This window comes from Hermetia illucens, chromosome 4, assembly GCF_905115235.1.
Source record: "Hermetia illucens chromosome 4, iHerIll2.2.curated.20191125, whole genome shotgun sequence".
NCBI lineage: Eukaryota > Metazoa > Arthropoda > Insecta > Diptera > Stratiomyidae > Hermetia > Hermetia illucens.
This window is the reverse complement of record NC_051852.1, coordinates 113,945,918-113,959,600: the sequence shown is the minus strand read 5'-3', so window position 1 is coordinate 113,959,600 and position 13,683 is coordinate 113,945,918. Positions and strand designations below refer to the sequence as shown.

Sequence of the window (13,683 nt, the reverse complement as noted above, 5' to 3'; positions counted from 1 at the left end):
ATCTTCAGCCTCTACAGGGAAAGATTGATGGAGGCTGAATTTTCAACTGCATTTCCGGATGGGGTGGAAAGTTGATGCAGGGGGAAAGGGGGAATGCCCAAACTTAAAAGGTGGCGATTCGCCCTCAAAAAGTTATGGCCTCAAAGTGTTTCTTTTTATATCGTTGTGGTTTTAACTCTACTCTCCACGGGGGAGAGGATAGGGAGGATATGTAGAAGAAAGAGGAGCTATTATAATACCGTTAAAGAATGCCGACAATCATCCCCTTCAAAAGTAATAGCGGCCCAAAGTAAAGCGGCTACTTTCACATCGAAACTGTGAGGATTAGCCTTGAACCCGATCTTCACAGGCCGAAAGGATAGTATGACGCAGGAGGTCCTTTCTTTCAATTTCTGCTGAAAAATCGCAGCGGCCCCTGGCCGCACTTAAAAAGTTATGATACTGCTGATTGGAAAAAGTCGTCCTTTATACCTCCGCCATAACGAACATTACTCCTTAAAATGTTATGGTGCTCCGCATTTTCGCGGGACCACGCGAGTGTAGTGGAGCGGCAAGGGGAAGCCTGCTCTGTAATCCCCCTTGCATATCGGAAAGATGATTATCCTACAAGTAACCTAATTAATGATCTGAAAATAGCCCCTTTCCTCCTTTTCTTTATTTGTCCTGCAGTTGGGCTGGTAGAGCAACATTTTTCATTGCGATATGAAAATGGGATGACACGCGATTTTTCTTAACGGGGTTTGAGAAAGAGGATCTCCCACTCCTCCCACCATACGGTCTTTGAAGTCTTTGTCTTTGAGGTTACTTTTGAAGGTGGTTAGCAGTTGAATACCTTACCCTAATTTTTGCACATCCTCTCCGTCTATTCTCCTTGATGAGGTATGGTCAAATACCAGGCGTTTCTCTTTATTACATATTAGTGGGATTACATATGGATTAAATAACACAAAAAAACAGTATTCATGAAATAAGGGGCAAAGAAGCAGGAGGGGGAAAATGTACCCGAAATCAGGATCGAGTCTATCACTGCGCATTGGAGGTAACGGTGCACTAATGAATCGATGTGCAGCTCAGGATAGCACGAAATCTCAACTGCTGTCAACTAGACAGAGTAGTGGTAACACAAACTTAAGGAAAGTGCTAGCTCCTTTAAAGATGACCGTGTAACTCTCAGACGTATTATTGTCCTTATTATTGCTGTCCGCTACTAATCTATGCAATTTTCCCTTGATTCAGATAGTGAATCTCCTTTTAGTTGGTGGTAATTCACTCAAAGTATTCTTTAATTGTCGCCTTCATAATGAAACTTTATCCAGCCTCAGATAAGGATGAATCAGTTACAATCCTGGGCTACCGTATCAGGACATGGGTTGGTTTATGGAATATGCGTATATTCCTTAACAACAGTATCGAGGGCTTCCAAGAATATTCGTTTTGTGAATTTAGCTGAGAATTCCAGCTTATAACAAGCCGAGTATTTTAGGATCATGAATGGTGGGACTGACGAGGGCATTTCTTTCAACCTTTGGACTGAGGTACTGAATTAAGATCATTGTACAGTGTTATGCCCTAACGCGGACTGATACAGAGGAGAAGGAGGCTTCCCATAAGCAATTGAATGGGATCCAGCAAAGGGTCCTAAAGGCGGATTTTTTTGGTTTCTACTGGTTTGGAGGCACAGTGTCCACATTGCCCACATTGCAATCAATAGAAGATTAAAGATCTCTTTTCTTAATATGAGTAACAAGAAAGGCGTTGACATCGGCCTTGAAAAGGATCATCATCTGATGGCCGCTTGCCTTCGCTAGCTTGTTGCGTCCGCAGCTTCTCACAGGATAGGAGGGCTTCGACCCCGTTCCCCCCAGTTTAACATCGATCGCCTATATGATCTAGCTGTTGTTCATTAGTTGGAGGCTTGCCTTAATAATCGGACCAAAGATGTCCTGAATAGTCCACCTGAGAATATTGATAAGCTTTATGACTTTAGTTGAAATTACTCCTGTGGATGAAACAGCTAGGCATCCCAAAATTCGGATACGCACTGTTCTTTCGAATAGAGACGTTGTCACCTCTGCCACCAATTCACTCAAGCGGTTTTGAGTCGTTCCTATACGGAAATCCTGTCAACCCGAGGTTTTTCTCAGAGAGATTCCGAAAAACGACAGTTACCTTGAATTTCTTGGAAGTAATGAAGATACAAATTAAAGTAATTCTTTAATCTCCTAAGAAACATCTTGATCGATAGTTTTTGTTGTGGATCCTTGTACAGTATTCACACCAACCCTTGTACCATTTGGGAGCAGAATGCGCTCTTTCTTGATTTCAAGAATTCTTTCGGCAGGGCAAACAGTAGCACTGAGGTAAAACTTTCGAAGAATTTAAAGCCAAAAGTGGAATCCGACAAGGTTTTACCGATGATACTTTTTTTTCTAAGTGACTGGGGGACGTGGAGGGTCCAATTGACCATACAATTTAACTTCTTCAAACAATTTGTGTATTTACCGATCGCAGACCTAAACTAAAATTGAAACATTTAATAAAAAAAGGCAGTTAGTACTTTTTTCTTGAAAGGCTGCAGGGGACGGAGACCAAAAATATTCGCGATGTATTGAAGAGCCATCCTGTCTTCAAAAACTTGCCTGTCTTTGCATTACGCTTAGTTCCTGCTCTTTAGATCGGTAGGGATTTAGGTAGGTCTTGTATTCACCAATATGAACGCTAAGCGAAGCCCTCAGTATAGACTGGTACCGTTGTTGGTTGCCGCATTGGGGCTCGAATTGTGGTCTTTATGACTAATCGGTGTCTTAAGAAGACTGTGGGGTTCTTTCCACCTGACAGGCATTCACACTAAGTAACAAGGACTTAACTGTAGATATTATTGTAAATATCACCCTCGCATGTTCTAATAAAGGAAAAGGCGACGTTTGCGGCGTAAAGGTTTCAGTTAAACGGTTTGCGGGCACCTGTGGCATACAGACATATTAAAGTTACTAACAAAACTATAAATCCACCATCCCCCCATCATGACCGGATTTAACTCACTTCGCCCCACAACCTTCCACCGGTGTTTACATTGCAGTACCGTAAACTACATTATCAATTATTTCTGTCTTTACTTCTGCTTAAACCAATGCTTGTATCAAGTCGCTTCACCATCTGAACAACTCTTCATATCTCGCCTTCTCGTTTATTCTACCTCTCCCGATGACATTTTGACTGCATCAGGAGCAAAATCAGCTGTGGTGTTTCTCACATGTTTGAGGTTGACGTAGGATGAAATCCCAGTGATTTGATAGCTTCCCGCAAGCAGACGTATTCCCAAAATCTGTGCGCCTACCTAAGTTTTTTTTAGCCGCGAAGATTTTCATTAAACCTTAAACCAGCAAAGTTCCTTTTCATGCGACTACCATGTTGACTAACAGATATGGATTGTTTTCAATTTAAGACTTTTTCACTAGAAGTGAATGATGATAATAATTTGGGTTCTAATGAGCTCGAATTACGGCTCGTTGTTACAGATACGACATGGCTTTGGGTATTGTAAGTGTTTGAGCCACCCTTTTGGGTCGAATTCATCTTTCCATATCCGTTTTTCGAAGACAAGGCGACATGTTAATGTATATTTCTCCTGTTTTAGCCATTCTCACTTGCGCGAAGAATTCCTCGACATATTATCATGCCGGCTCCATGTTTGACACTTGCCGCAAACTTCAAACCTCTACAAGAGTTTGGCGAACCAAACACTGCCATCCACACGTTTGCAAGTGAGTTAGTACTTTCTGAGCAGACAAGCAAATTCCCTTTGATTTATCTAAAAAAACTGACACTCGATGTTTGAATTGCGATGGCTTGTTGAAGTTTGGCAAACATGTGGATCCGGCATCTGTAGCACGAACAACTAATTTGAGTTGCCATTATTCTCTCTAATGCTTATCTTTCTTAATGTTGCGTATCCTTCACCCCTTTCCAGTAACTCCTTCCACCTTTCATGAACACCTGTCCAACGAAATTTTATTTGAAACGTTTTGTGACAACACTTAGTGCCAGAGGAACCCATGCCCTGGATTAAATTGCTTAACCGTGACCTAAAGAGTAAATTTCGAAATGTACCAGGTATATATAAACCGCTTTGTCCCCTGCGGTGTTCACTAAACGAGCGTCCATAAGCCTCCCTTTCAAAATCCCCCCCTCTATGTAGATGATATTTCCTTAACGTTTGTTCAAAAGTGATATGATCGGGAACACCGTCTCCAATTGAATCTGAATAAAACAATTTTTGATGACCGACATTTATGAAGTAGGCAATATCACTGCAAGTGGCAGCAACCTATCAGAAACTGAACCAACTGCGCTATGGAATTCCCTAACGCATCAACGTGATTTGGAGAAAGTGGTGTTTCACAAGTGACATATGCTTTACAGACCAAATCTAAAATCTATCGTAGTGTTGTTCGCTCTGTCATTCTTTATGACTCTGAATGCTGGCTGACTATGAAGGGCAATGAACGGCGCCTCGCGAGATGAAAATGTGGTGTGAAATCAGTGTTACATTACTATATCCGAAATGAGACATCCGTGACCAATATGACATTGCGCTCATCGTGGAAAAATTACAAGAGATGTGTCTTCGACGCTAGGGTCATGTAATTTACGCTGATGATAATTAATTAGTTAAGATTGAACTCAGCAATGAACTCCATGGGAAATGACTAAAAAGCCGAATGAAATTGCGATGGCTTGATATGGTAGGTGATGATCTAAGAACCCCTCGTCTCTATTTACACCAAATTTAAGGCTGAGAGAAGTTGTCAATTCAACTCAGACCAACCAAATCTGTGCTGAATGGAACAAAGACTAAAGGAGAAAGAAAACCAATTGGCTCCTCCTCCATAAGATCCAAGAAAAACTTCGCCTGAGAGAGAATCAATTATTGCAATTATTTTTCTTCGATATATAATATGGATGGCTGAAATATCGATTCTTAACCCTTCTTTATTCGAATGTTTAATTTGAAGCCTTGATGACGTTGGACAAGGTCGCGACGGTCTTCTTAATTATATTTTGTTGAAAACCAATCAATCGATTTTCCTCCCCTCTCTGCATAATTTCTAACAAGAGTTTCGAAGGTTAACATTTTCCCTGTTAGTGGAGAGAAGTCCTCTTATCTCTAAAAAATAAATTGTGACGAACATACTCTTACTGAGGATTACTGCCCCATTTTGCTCCAGTTCTACTGTTCCTTCAGAAGTAGAATAACAACTGGAAAATATCCCCAATCACTTTCTTTCCTATTGTTCAGCTCCAGTTAGAGCCAGGCTGCAGACATTAGATCTCTAGTTGTAGGTTGAGGGAGGTGCAATCTTTCGTGAAAGTTGTGGGCATGCTCTAAGTGTCTGGGCTGGTTAGATTCAGCTCCGTATTTTCTTCCAAAAATAGTTATGGTGTTAGGAGTTTATGGGATCCAAACGTTTGATCATAGGCTAAGTTATTTATTCCACAATCTGATCCTTCTGGGGTTAAATATTGCAGAATGTCGGCAAATATTTCACCGAAATTCCAAGAGTTTTTTTTTCTTAAATTCATGATATTCTGTGCTATACATAAGTCCGCGACTAGTTGAAAGATTCCGACTATTTAGACAATAATTCTGTAATAAAGGGGTGCCGTTAAGTTGAGATATCCCCTTGGTGAGCCATGCAGTATATAAGTATTCACCGCAGCTAGAATGTCATGAATAGAATAGGCGAGGAGGAGTTCGTCACAGACGCTTTCTCAAAGGGGTTCCAAGGACTTTAGCGCATGAAGTTGAAAGAAAATCGCCTAAAGTGAACGATCTTCTCCACTTTTCTCTATGCTTATTCATTTTCCGGAATAATCAGATATGGATACATATGTACATAAATGTTTAATCATCGCCAACTTAAAATGTTTGATTACACCATTAAAAATCGGAAACGATATGTATACATGTACACCAGGTTAGCTTGCAGATGCCTCTGTATAAGTAGAATGAAAAATGTTTCAATTTTTCGAATTTCGCCCACAAAGTTTATATAATTGCAGCGCCAAGGTGAGGCCTCCTTATTGCTCGTTATACCTCCAGAGGAGTTCTTAATACTGTAGTTCCGGAACGACAAGGAAAATGGTGGAAGTAAATAATAATTTGAATCGAATTAATTAAATTAAAAAGTCATAAAAGATAAATCTGCAAGATATTGTTTCCGTTACTCTCATAGGCAATGGCGTTCAGTTCGGTGGCCGTGATTTTAGTCCTGAGTGTTTGTCTGGATCGTGGTATGGCGACTTGCATAATTCCGCCGCTATCACTTCAACAGCTGGGAGCAACCGACCGTAAGTGAAATGTAGGATAATGTTTATGAGAAATATTAGCCAGGACGAGGCGTTGTATAGTCGACAAATCTTAGCACGTGGTGTAGTTTTGTGATGATAACCAGTTTTGTGGTGATACCTGCAGAAGCTTATGGTATAACCAGAGACAGAGCTCGTTTGTTAAAGTGGAAGTTTTAGATAACTCCAGTGAAAATTTTTTTGTACCCGAAAGCTGTGGTGATAGGTGGTATCAAGGAATAAGTTGACTATTATCTGCGAGAGCTAAGAAGTAAGTGAAAATTTATCGTATTGAAATTTCACAGAAATAACCAGCCGATGTTGGAGTTAATTTAGGCATCCAAGGACTTTTCTTGTGGCTATCTTCGGCAATTTTCAGGGTCGTGGGAAGAAAATCCGGCCACACGAGGAATGTACTCAACTGGCCTTTTAAGCATTTTGGGATAAAACAAAGCCGTGTCCAATTTGAACAGCTTGAGGTAATTGTCCCAGAGGAGCTTGGGGGACTATAATTAATCTGCGAGATATGTGGAGCCTTTCCCTAAAGTCAGGCTGCACAGCGGCCCATTCTACGTTTGTCATCACCCTTGTCAGAGTCACACTTGCGGTGGATGATTTGATGCAAAATGCTGTACTCGCCACTTAAAATTGAACTGAGGTATAATGTGATCTTCAATTCCAATGAAGGAGATTTTTTTTCTCGTATGTTCAGTTCCCTCTAGTCAATCCTTAAGAGAACTTATTGCTTCACAAGAGCAGCATCTTGAGTTTTCTTGAAATGTTCTATGCCTTTGGGGCAACGCAAAACCGTGGCTGCCCTCGGAAATGATTAAAGAAAGAAGTTCCATTACAATGCATTGGCGCTTCGCCACGGATTTATATCTGCCTTTAAGCAGAGTTCCAAAGATTACTTTTTTTCCTTTGCTGAATACCCAGCTTCTCTATACATATTCGATTGAGATACGGCTCTAATAAAATCATATCCGTATTCCGCTCCGTTTATTTTGTTCCGTAGTATTTCCTGGTGGTCAAAGGGTAGTATAGGTCCCAGGGTGAAACGTGGAGTGGTACCCGCGATGGAGCATAAAACCTGCGAAGCGCCTGCTGAACCAACACCAACAGCTCTACTACCAAACCCTAACTCCACCTCCACGTGGTGACCGCTGAGAGTTCTTTCTTAACGAAAAGTTGCAGACAGAGAAGGATGAAGGTGAGTCTTCCGCGCCTAAAAATGGAACAAATTGTATCAACTGGTCCTCCAGGTTAAGGGTTGAAAACCCTACATGGAAAACAACTTGTTACGAAGCCACAACAGGAGCCTCGGACTGGACGGATTATACAACGACGAACCCGGCAACGACAAAAGAATAATAATTTGCGCATTTTCTGACGGAATGTGAGCTCCTTGTACAGAAATGAAGCTGCTGAGCAACTAGCCGCTACCCTGTCCCAATATAGGGCTGATGTAACAGCGTTACAGGAGATGAGTTGGACATGGACTGGTTTCCTGGAGAAGAGTCGTTACACCATATATTATAGTGGCCATCCAGTAAACCATGTGCTGGGAGTAGGTTTTTAGTCAGTCAAAAAATGAAACCTGCTGTTATCGGCTTTGAAAACATAAGCGAATGGCTATGCACTCTGCGCTTGCGAGGCAAGTTTAGAAATATAAGTCCCATTAACGTTCACGCCCTTACAGAGAAGACTGCAGAGTCGCAGAAGGATACCATCTACGAGGCAGTAGAACGAACCCTCGATGCCTGTGCCAGATATGATATCAAAATCATACTTGGGGATTTTAACAGCCAAGTAAGGAAGGAGCCCGTATTCAGGCGATACGTTGGCTCCCATAGTTTACATCAAAATGCAAATGATAACGGACTGCGGATTATTTAATTAGCAGGGTCATACGAAATGGTTGTTGGAAGTACCTGGTTTGCGCGGAAAGCGGTCCACAAACATACATGGGGCTTTCCAGACGGGACCACTTTCAACCAAAGTGACTACTTGTTGATCGAACGCCGCCACCTCTCAGCCTTGATGAATGTCAGAACATATAGGGGGGGGGGGGCAATATAGACTCGGATCACTATCTCGAATAACAATATCACCCAGAATCCCCTCTGACAATCAGGTGAGAGTTAACACTGAAGCCATCCACAACACAGTTCTCCGCGATACCTATAAGAGGGAAATGGATGCGGCTTGATGTTATTGGGTGGTTCGTCTTCGGTGCTGACGTTGCCACCATATATTTTGTCTTGCCTTCATTGATGTGCAGTCCAAGATCTTGCGCCGCCTGCTCGATCTGGATGAAGGCAGTTTGTACGTCTTGGGTGGTTCTCCCATGATGTCGATATCGTCAGCATAGGCCAGTAGTTGGGTGGAATTAAAGAGGATTGTACCTCTTGCATTTACATTAGCATCACTGATCACTTTCTCGTTTCTTCATGTTCTTCCTCAGTCGTTCAATACTTCCTTCCATTTAAGCGTGAATAAGTTGTCACTTATTTTGTTATGGCCTCTCTGAGGCAGTTTCAGTGGAGCGTTGACGTGGTCCTAGTGGATGAATATGTGGAATATATTGCCCACCTTGTTGTGTTGAATTGGGGACTGACAGACTTACCTTATCCTTTTAACGTAGTGTGTCACAATTTCTTTCGAATTTGTATCAAAGTAGATCCTATATAGTCTCTATAGGATTGGAGTTGAGAGATAGTATCGAGGAAAGAAGATTTACTTAGAACGGGGATGGACGTTTTCAAAGGCCTGCATCATTGTTCCACTATGCCGTTCTGTATAGAAACACGTTGGTGGCATCAGGATCCATATCGATTAGTCGAACAGTTACATGGCATCTAAAAGATCGTTACTTGGCTCAAAGCATTCTCCTTGTGGAAAACAAAACTTAGACGTATTCCTGAGGCACGTACAGTTGAGAAAATGGCTTATAAGATAATGCCGTTCAAGACGAACTCGAATGGCCAAGCAACAAAAGAAAAGACGAAGAAACAAAGGAGGTTGTTACACATATATGTAGGTTACAAGCACGAGCAACTCCCACAAAGTTCGACAGGTGTTTGGAGTATGGGTACACATTTAAAACCTACCGGGAATTTGATGGAGGGCAGGATGATATTTTGATTCATTAGGACGAACCCTGATTTTGGGTTTGAGCCCAGTTTTGTCTGGTCAGCGACTATTAACACAACGTGTTCGAAATAGTCGTCACGGTATCTCAGTGTACACTGACCCAGTGCTCTCTCTATTCGTGGAAGATAACGAAAGTGAACATTGGAGTATTGGCAGAAGTTTCTCCTTGGTGATAGGACTTCTATCTAACTGTGGGGACAGAAATTGCCGAGTTGCAGAACAAATGTCATCAGCTCCACTGTTAGCATAGCGTCAAAAAGCCTGCATATTACAACTTGAAGGAGGCTCCGGGCAATAAATAAAAGCATAGCGTGCTGTTGGCAGGAGATAGTCGACGAGATGAATGGGGTCCATGGGAACTTACTCACCTGAAAAACGAGAGCTTTGTGGAAATCTTTTTTCTTAATGCTGAACAAGTGGTTCCTCTGTATGGCTTATTTTGTTTGGGTTGATGTCAACAGCGTAACGTCCAGGTAATCGTCCAGTCCAGTAAATGAAGACCCTGAGCTGCTTGTTCACTCTGTTAGCCTTGCGCAGTCGGGAAGGTATCCAAAGCGTCAATCAGAAGTAGACTTGCCGAAGCGATGCGTGCTTTGGGGATTTATCTCCAAAAGTAGGGAAATCCATAATAGATCACCCACTATAAATACAATGTCACCCTCAAAAAGGCTCTGCTAGAGACTGTGGATGTGGTTCATCGAGCTGGGGCGTACAGCCGTCGATCTTGATGGCTGGTGCTCTTTATAATGCTCGATGTTAAAAATGCCTCCAATTCCGGAAGACGGACAGATATTCGAAACATAGTGGAAAATGCTTGTCATATACCGGGCTACCTTTTTGATTATTGAGCTATTATCTAAAGGACAGTCCCCTTCTCTATAAGCTGCCGTAGAGTGAGAGGGTGATCGAAATCATATTGCAGGTAGTACAGAAAGCGTTCTGGAGAATGCTCTTCTCCTAGGGTGAGGTGAGCACCGTTTTAATTGAAGGGGGGATTACAGAGTTAAAACCAACGGTTAAGAACTTTCTGTTACTAGCGAGCGAATCAAAATAACGGTTGATGAGGCTGCAGTAGGAGTTTCGACCATAAGTTAGTTATTAGCAAATAGTGAGGGGCATGCCGCCGGCAGAAGGTGTCTTGTCGCGAGAGTAATGCAGGCTGCCTTGCTCAAAAGCATGGAGATTATTGTATACACTTTGGATAAGTGTTTACTACCAGCCAGTTGTGATAGTGATTGTAGGAGTAATTCCCATTGCTAAGGCTCACAAGATCATCCATAAACGCAAGCGAGAGGAATCAAAACAAGTTGAGAGTGATTATTTCCTTACCCAGCTTCTAAGCAGGCATGGAGGTTATCTTAGTTGCACAAGATTTCGAAACCACGTTACCCTGATTGTGCACTCTGAAGAAGGGCAGCCGATGATGCTGAACATACATAACGTTCTCTTGTAAGATGTTAGATAGAATCCTCCAGTAACTCTATTCAGACAAATAGGAGCTCTCTTCACATATTCCCAAAGAGACGCATTTACTGTACATTACGCTCTGATTCTTCTTCCTGCGAAGAAGGTTAGGCTCGGCCAGATGGTGGGGGTTTTTCGAACTATCAACTTCCATTCCTCTTCTCGTCCTCTGTTGGTGTGAAGAACGATCTACCTCTTTAATAGGCGTCCCTAAATTCTCAAAAGTTTATGAGCAAAGCCTGTCCGAACATGTGATTTCAGTAAATGAAACTTCCTTCCATTACCTTTGCTGACCCACCTAGAAATAGTTCTGCTATATGCATACTAAAGATGCTTATAGACCTGACTGCATGCAATTAATGCCAATGGTGGTTTCACCTATTGATGAACCCAGGTAATGAGGATCACATTAATTTCGAAACCTGCGCCTATTACACTTTTGAGGTATGCATTTTCTACATTATATATTGCCAATTATTAAGGAGGAAGGAGAATCCGAGTGCAATCAAGTCTTATGTACTTCACTTGCAAAATTACCAACGGTGGTCTAACCTACTTTTCTCTAGGTGAATCCATACCGTGGGCATTTGGATTGGAAGTTTCGTGTTTGCAGCTCAGTCTCTTAGCCCACATAGTTCCGTGGAAACTGAGGGCTTAGAAGACAATAGAATCCAAACGGGGGTAGTCATTCTAAAAACAGTTATGTATAATTTTTTGTGGATACTTTGCAGTCCACACCACAAGCCGGTTATCAAACTTATTGGCAACGTTTTCAAATGTTATTTTTCTAAATCAAATCAATAACACTTTCAAAAAGCAAAAGCATTAGCCAGGGCTGGTGTTCTTTTAAAATTGAATCAGTTTAAGTGTTCAGCTTCGTTGACGCTAATAGCAATTCTTTTCTTTCAGCCGCATCTAGCGCATTACCATGTCCTTTACTACAAGCTATTTTGAAGAGCATTTCCAACACGCATGCAAACGAACCAGTACACTATGTCAATGCAACAGAGGGTCCAAATGCAATCGATACGACTGAATCATCGCTTGGTCCTTCACAACATTTGAAAAATTCTCCGCCAATATTTGTGGCTATTCCAAATATTCCGCAGGTGCCGCCAGTTCCAATTCATTCGTATGTTACTAATCACGGTAGCCAATCCCCAGTGGAAATTGAGAGGAATGCAAATGGTGGACTTTCCATTCATGTTTCAACGAAAATCGATTTCAGTGGAAATATGTCGCTCCTGCAGCAGCCTGTGCCAATGTTAGGACCGTTTGTGTTCAACAACAATATCCAGTTGCAGTTCGTCGAACCGTCACAGTCCAAAGAAGAGAAAAAGGAAAAGCCATGCAGTAATTGTGAATATCCGAGCTATTCAGACGATGAGGATTACTATATTGATGATGCTGGCTCAGGGAGTCACCAGCCGATGGCGACTACAACAACAGAATCTGATGCCAGCTTCACACCTACTACGGTTAAGGCTTGAATTTTTTCAGAAAGGAATCGAAATTATCGAGCTTAATGGATACCGAGGTCAACCCAGTATTATATTCATAGGATGTGCGGATAAACAGTGCCAGTACCTTTTGCAATCTGTACTTTTGAAATTAGTTTTAAATACAACAACAATAAAAGGATTTTAACTATATATTGGGAGGAATTGAGTTTTTGTTGAAGAATTTAGTAAAAGATCACCATACTATTCACTAAAGGACACAAATTGAAAGCCAGAAGCTCGGCGCCTTAGATCTGAAAGGTTTTGTGTACTATATTATAGCCTATTTCACAACTTTAGACTGTTTTAACAAAATGTAAGGGGTGTAAGGACCAAGCTGTCGGGTTTCGTGCTGTCTGCCGTAGCATTCCAAGATTACGTCTTGTGCATTTCTGAAACCTGGTTGGATGACAGGATTTTAGATTCCGATCTTCTGGAAGGTTACTCTGTCTTTCATTATAACAGAGACTGGGCCAATTTAACCTTTCTAGAAATCACTTAGATCGCATTCTTGATCTTGTGCGCTCTAACCTTCCTGTGCCTTGTCTTTCCCAATCCCTTCATGCCCCCTCTTACGTTGCCAGTGACACCCATTATCCTGCTCTTGAGTTTGATACTCAGATACCCCGACTTCAGTTCCCTGTCGCGCGCAAGCTTACCAAGTTTAACTTTCGTGAGGCGAACTTCCAATGTCTGGATTCAGACAATCAACTGGGTTCTCTTCCTCTCTCCATTAAGGTGCGACCAAGCAATCTTCTATGCCACTTTTTATCTGATCTTCATCACTGTTACATCCCCCCCCCCCCCCCCCCCCCTATTAACCCTATTAACTGATTGCGCGCTTACCCTGTCTGGCTCACCACTGAAGTTCACAAAAACTTCGTCAAAAACGCACTGCGAGAAAGAAGTTCCTGTCTTCTAGAACCTATGCTGACTTTTCAAAACTCCGCGTTCCTCGGTCAAATCCTTAATACGTAAGTGCAGAATCGAATATCTGATCAGTGTTGAAGACTCATTCAAGCGCAGAAACTTCAAACCTTTTTGGTCCCACATTCACAATTCTATCCTGCCCAGCTATCCCATCTGTCCATTAAATTCTCTGGCTCCTCAGCTAACTTCCCCCAACCATCTTGTGATTTGCTCTGCCGCCACTTTTTCGCATGTTCCCACTCTTTTCTCCTATTCCCTCCCGCTAGTGGATGCAACTTGCCTACCATTC

The 13,683-nt window shown here is 42.0% G+C and overlaps 2 protein-coding genes across 4 annotated transcripts in view; one reads left to right on the top strand and one right to left on the bottom strand.

Annotated features, from left to right (window-relative positions):
- The window catches only part of LOC119655101, a 171,393-nt gene that overhangs the window by 70,870 nt on the left and 86,840 nt on the right, over positions 1-13,683 (bottom strand). The gene's annotated exons all lie outside the window — the stretch shown is intronic.
- On the top strand, positions 6,038-12,617 carry LOC119655100. Of its 3 annotated transcripts, none has more exons than XM_038060820.1 (3): positions 6,038-6,151; positions 6,237-6,351; positions 11,875-12,617. In XM_038060820.1, the coding sequence occupies exons 1-3, from the start codon at positions 6,143-6,145 to the stop codon at positions 12,453-12,455; spliced, it is 705 nt and encodes a 234-aa protein (XP_037916748.1). In that variant the 5' UTR covers positions 6,038-6,142; the 3' UTR covers positions 12,456-12,617. The 3 variants fall into 3 exon arrangements, with proteins under 3 accessions (XP_037916748.1, XP_037916749.1, XP_037916750.1); XM_038060821.1 differs by having other exon boundaries at positions 6,044-6,145; XM_038060822.1 differs by having other exon boundaries at positions 6,044-6,151; positions 6,213-6,351.

Excerpts from the sequence above, each read along its gene's own strand:
- LOC119655100 (XM_038060820.1), top strand. Across the intron at positions 6,352-11,874 it reads ACAGCTGGGAGCAACCGACC|CCGCATCTAGCGCATTACCA; the intron begins GTAAGTGAAATG and ends CTTTTCTTTCAG.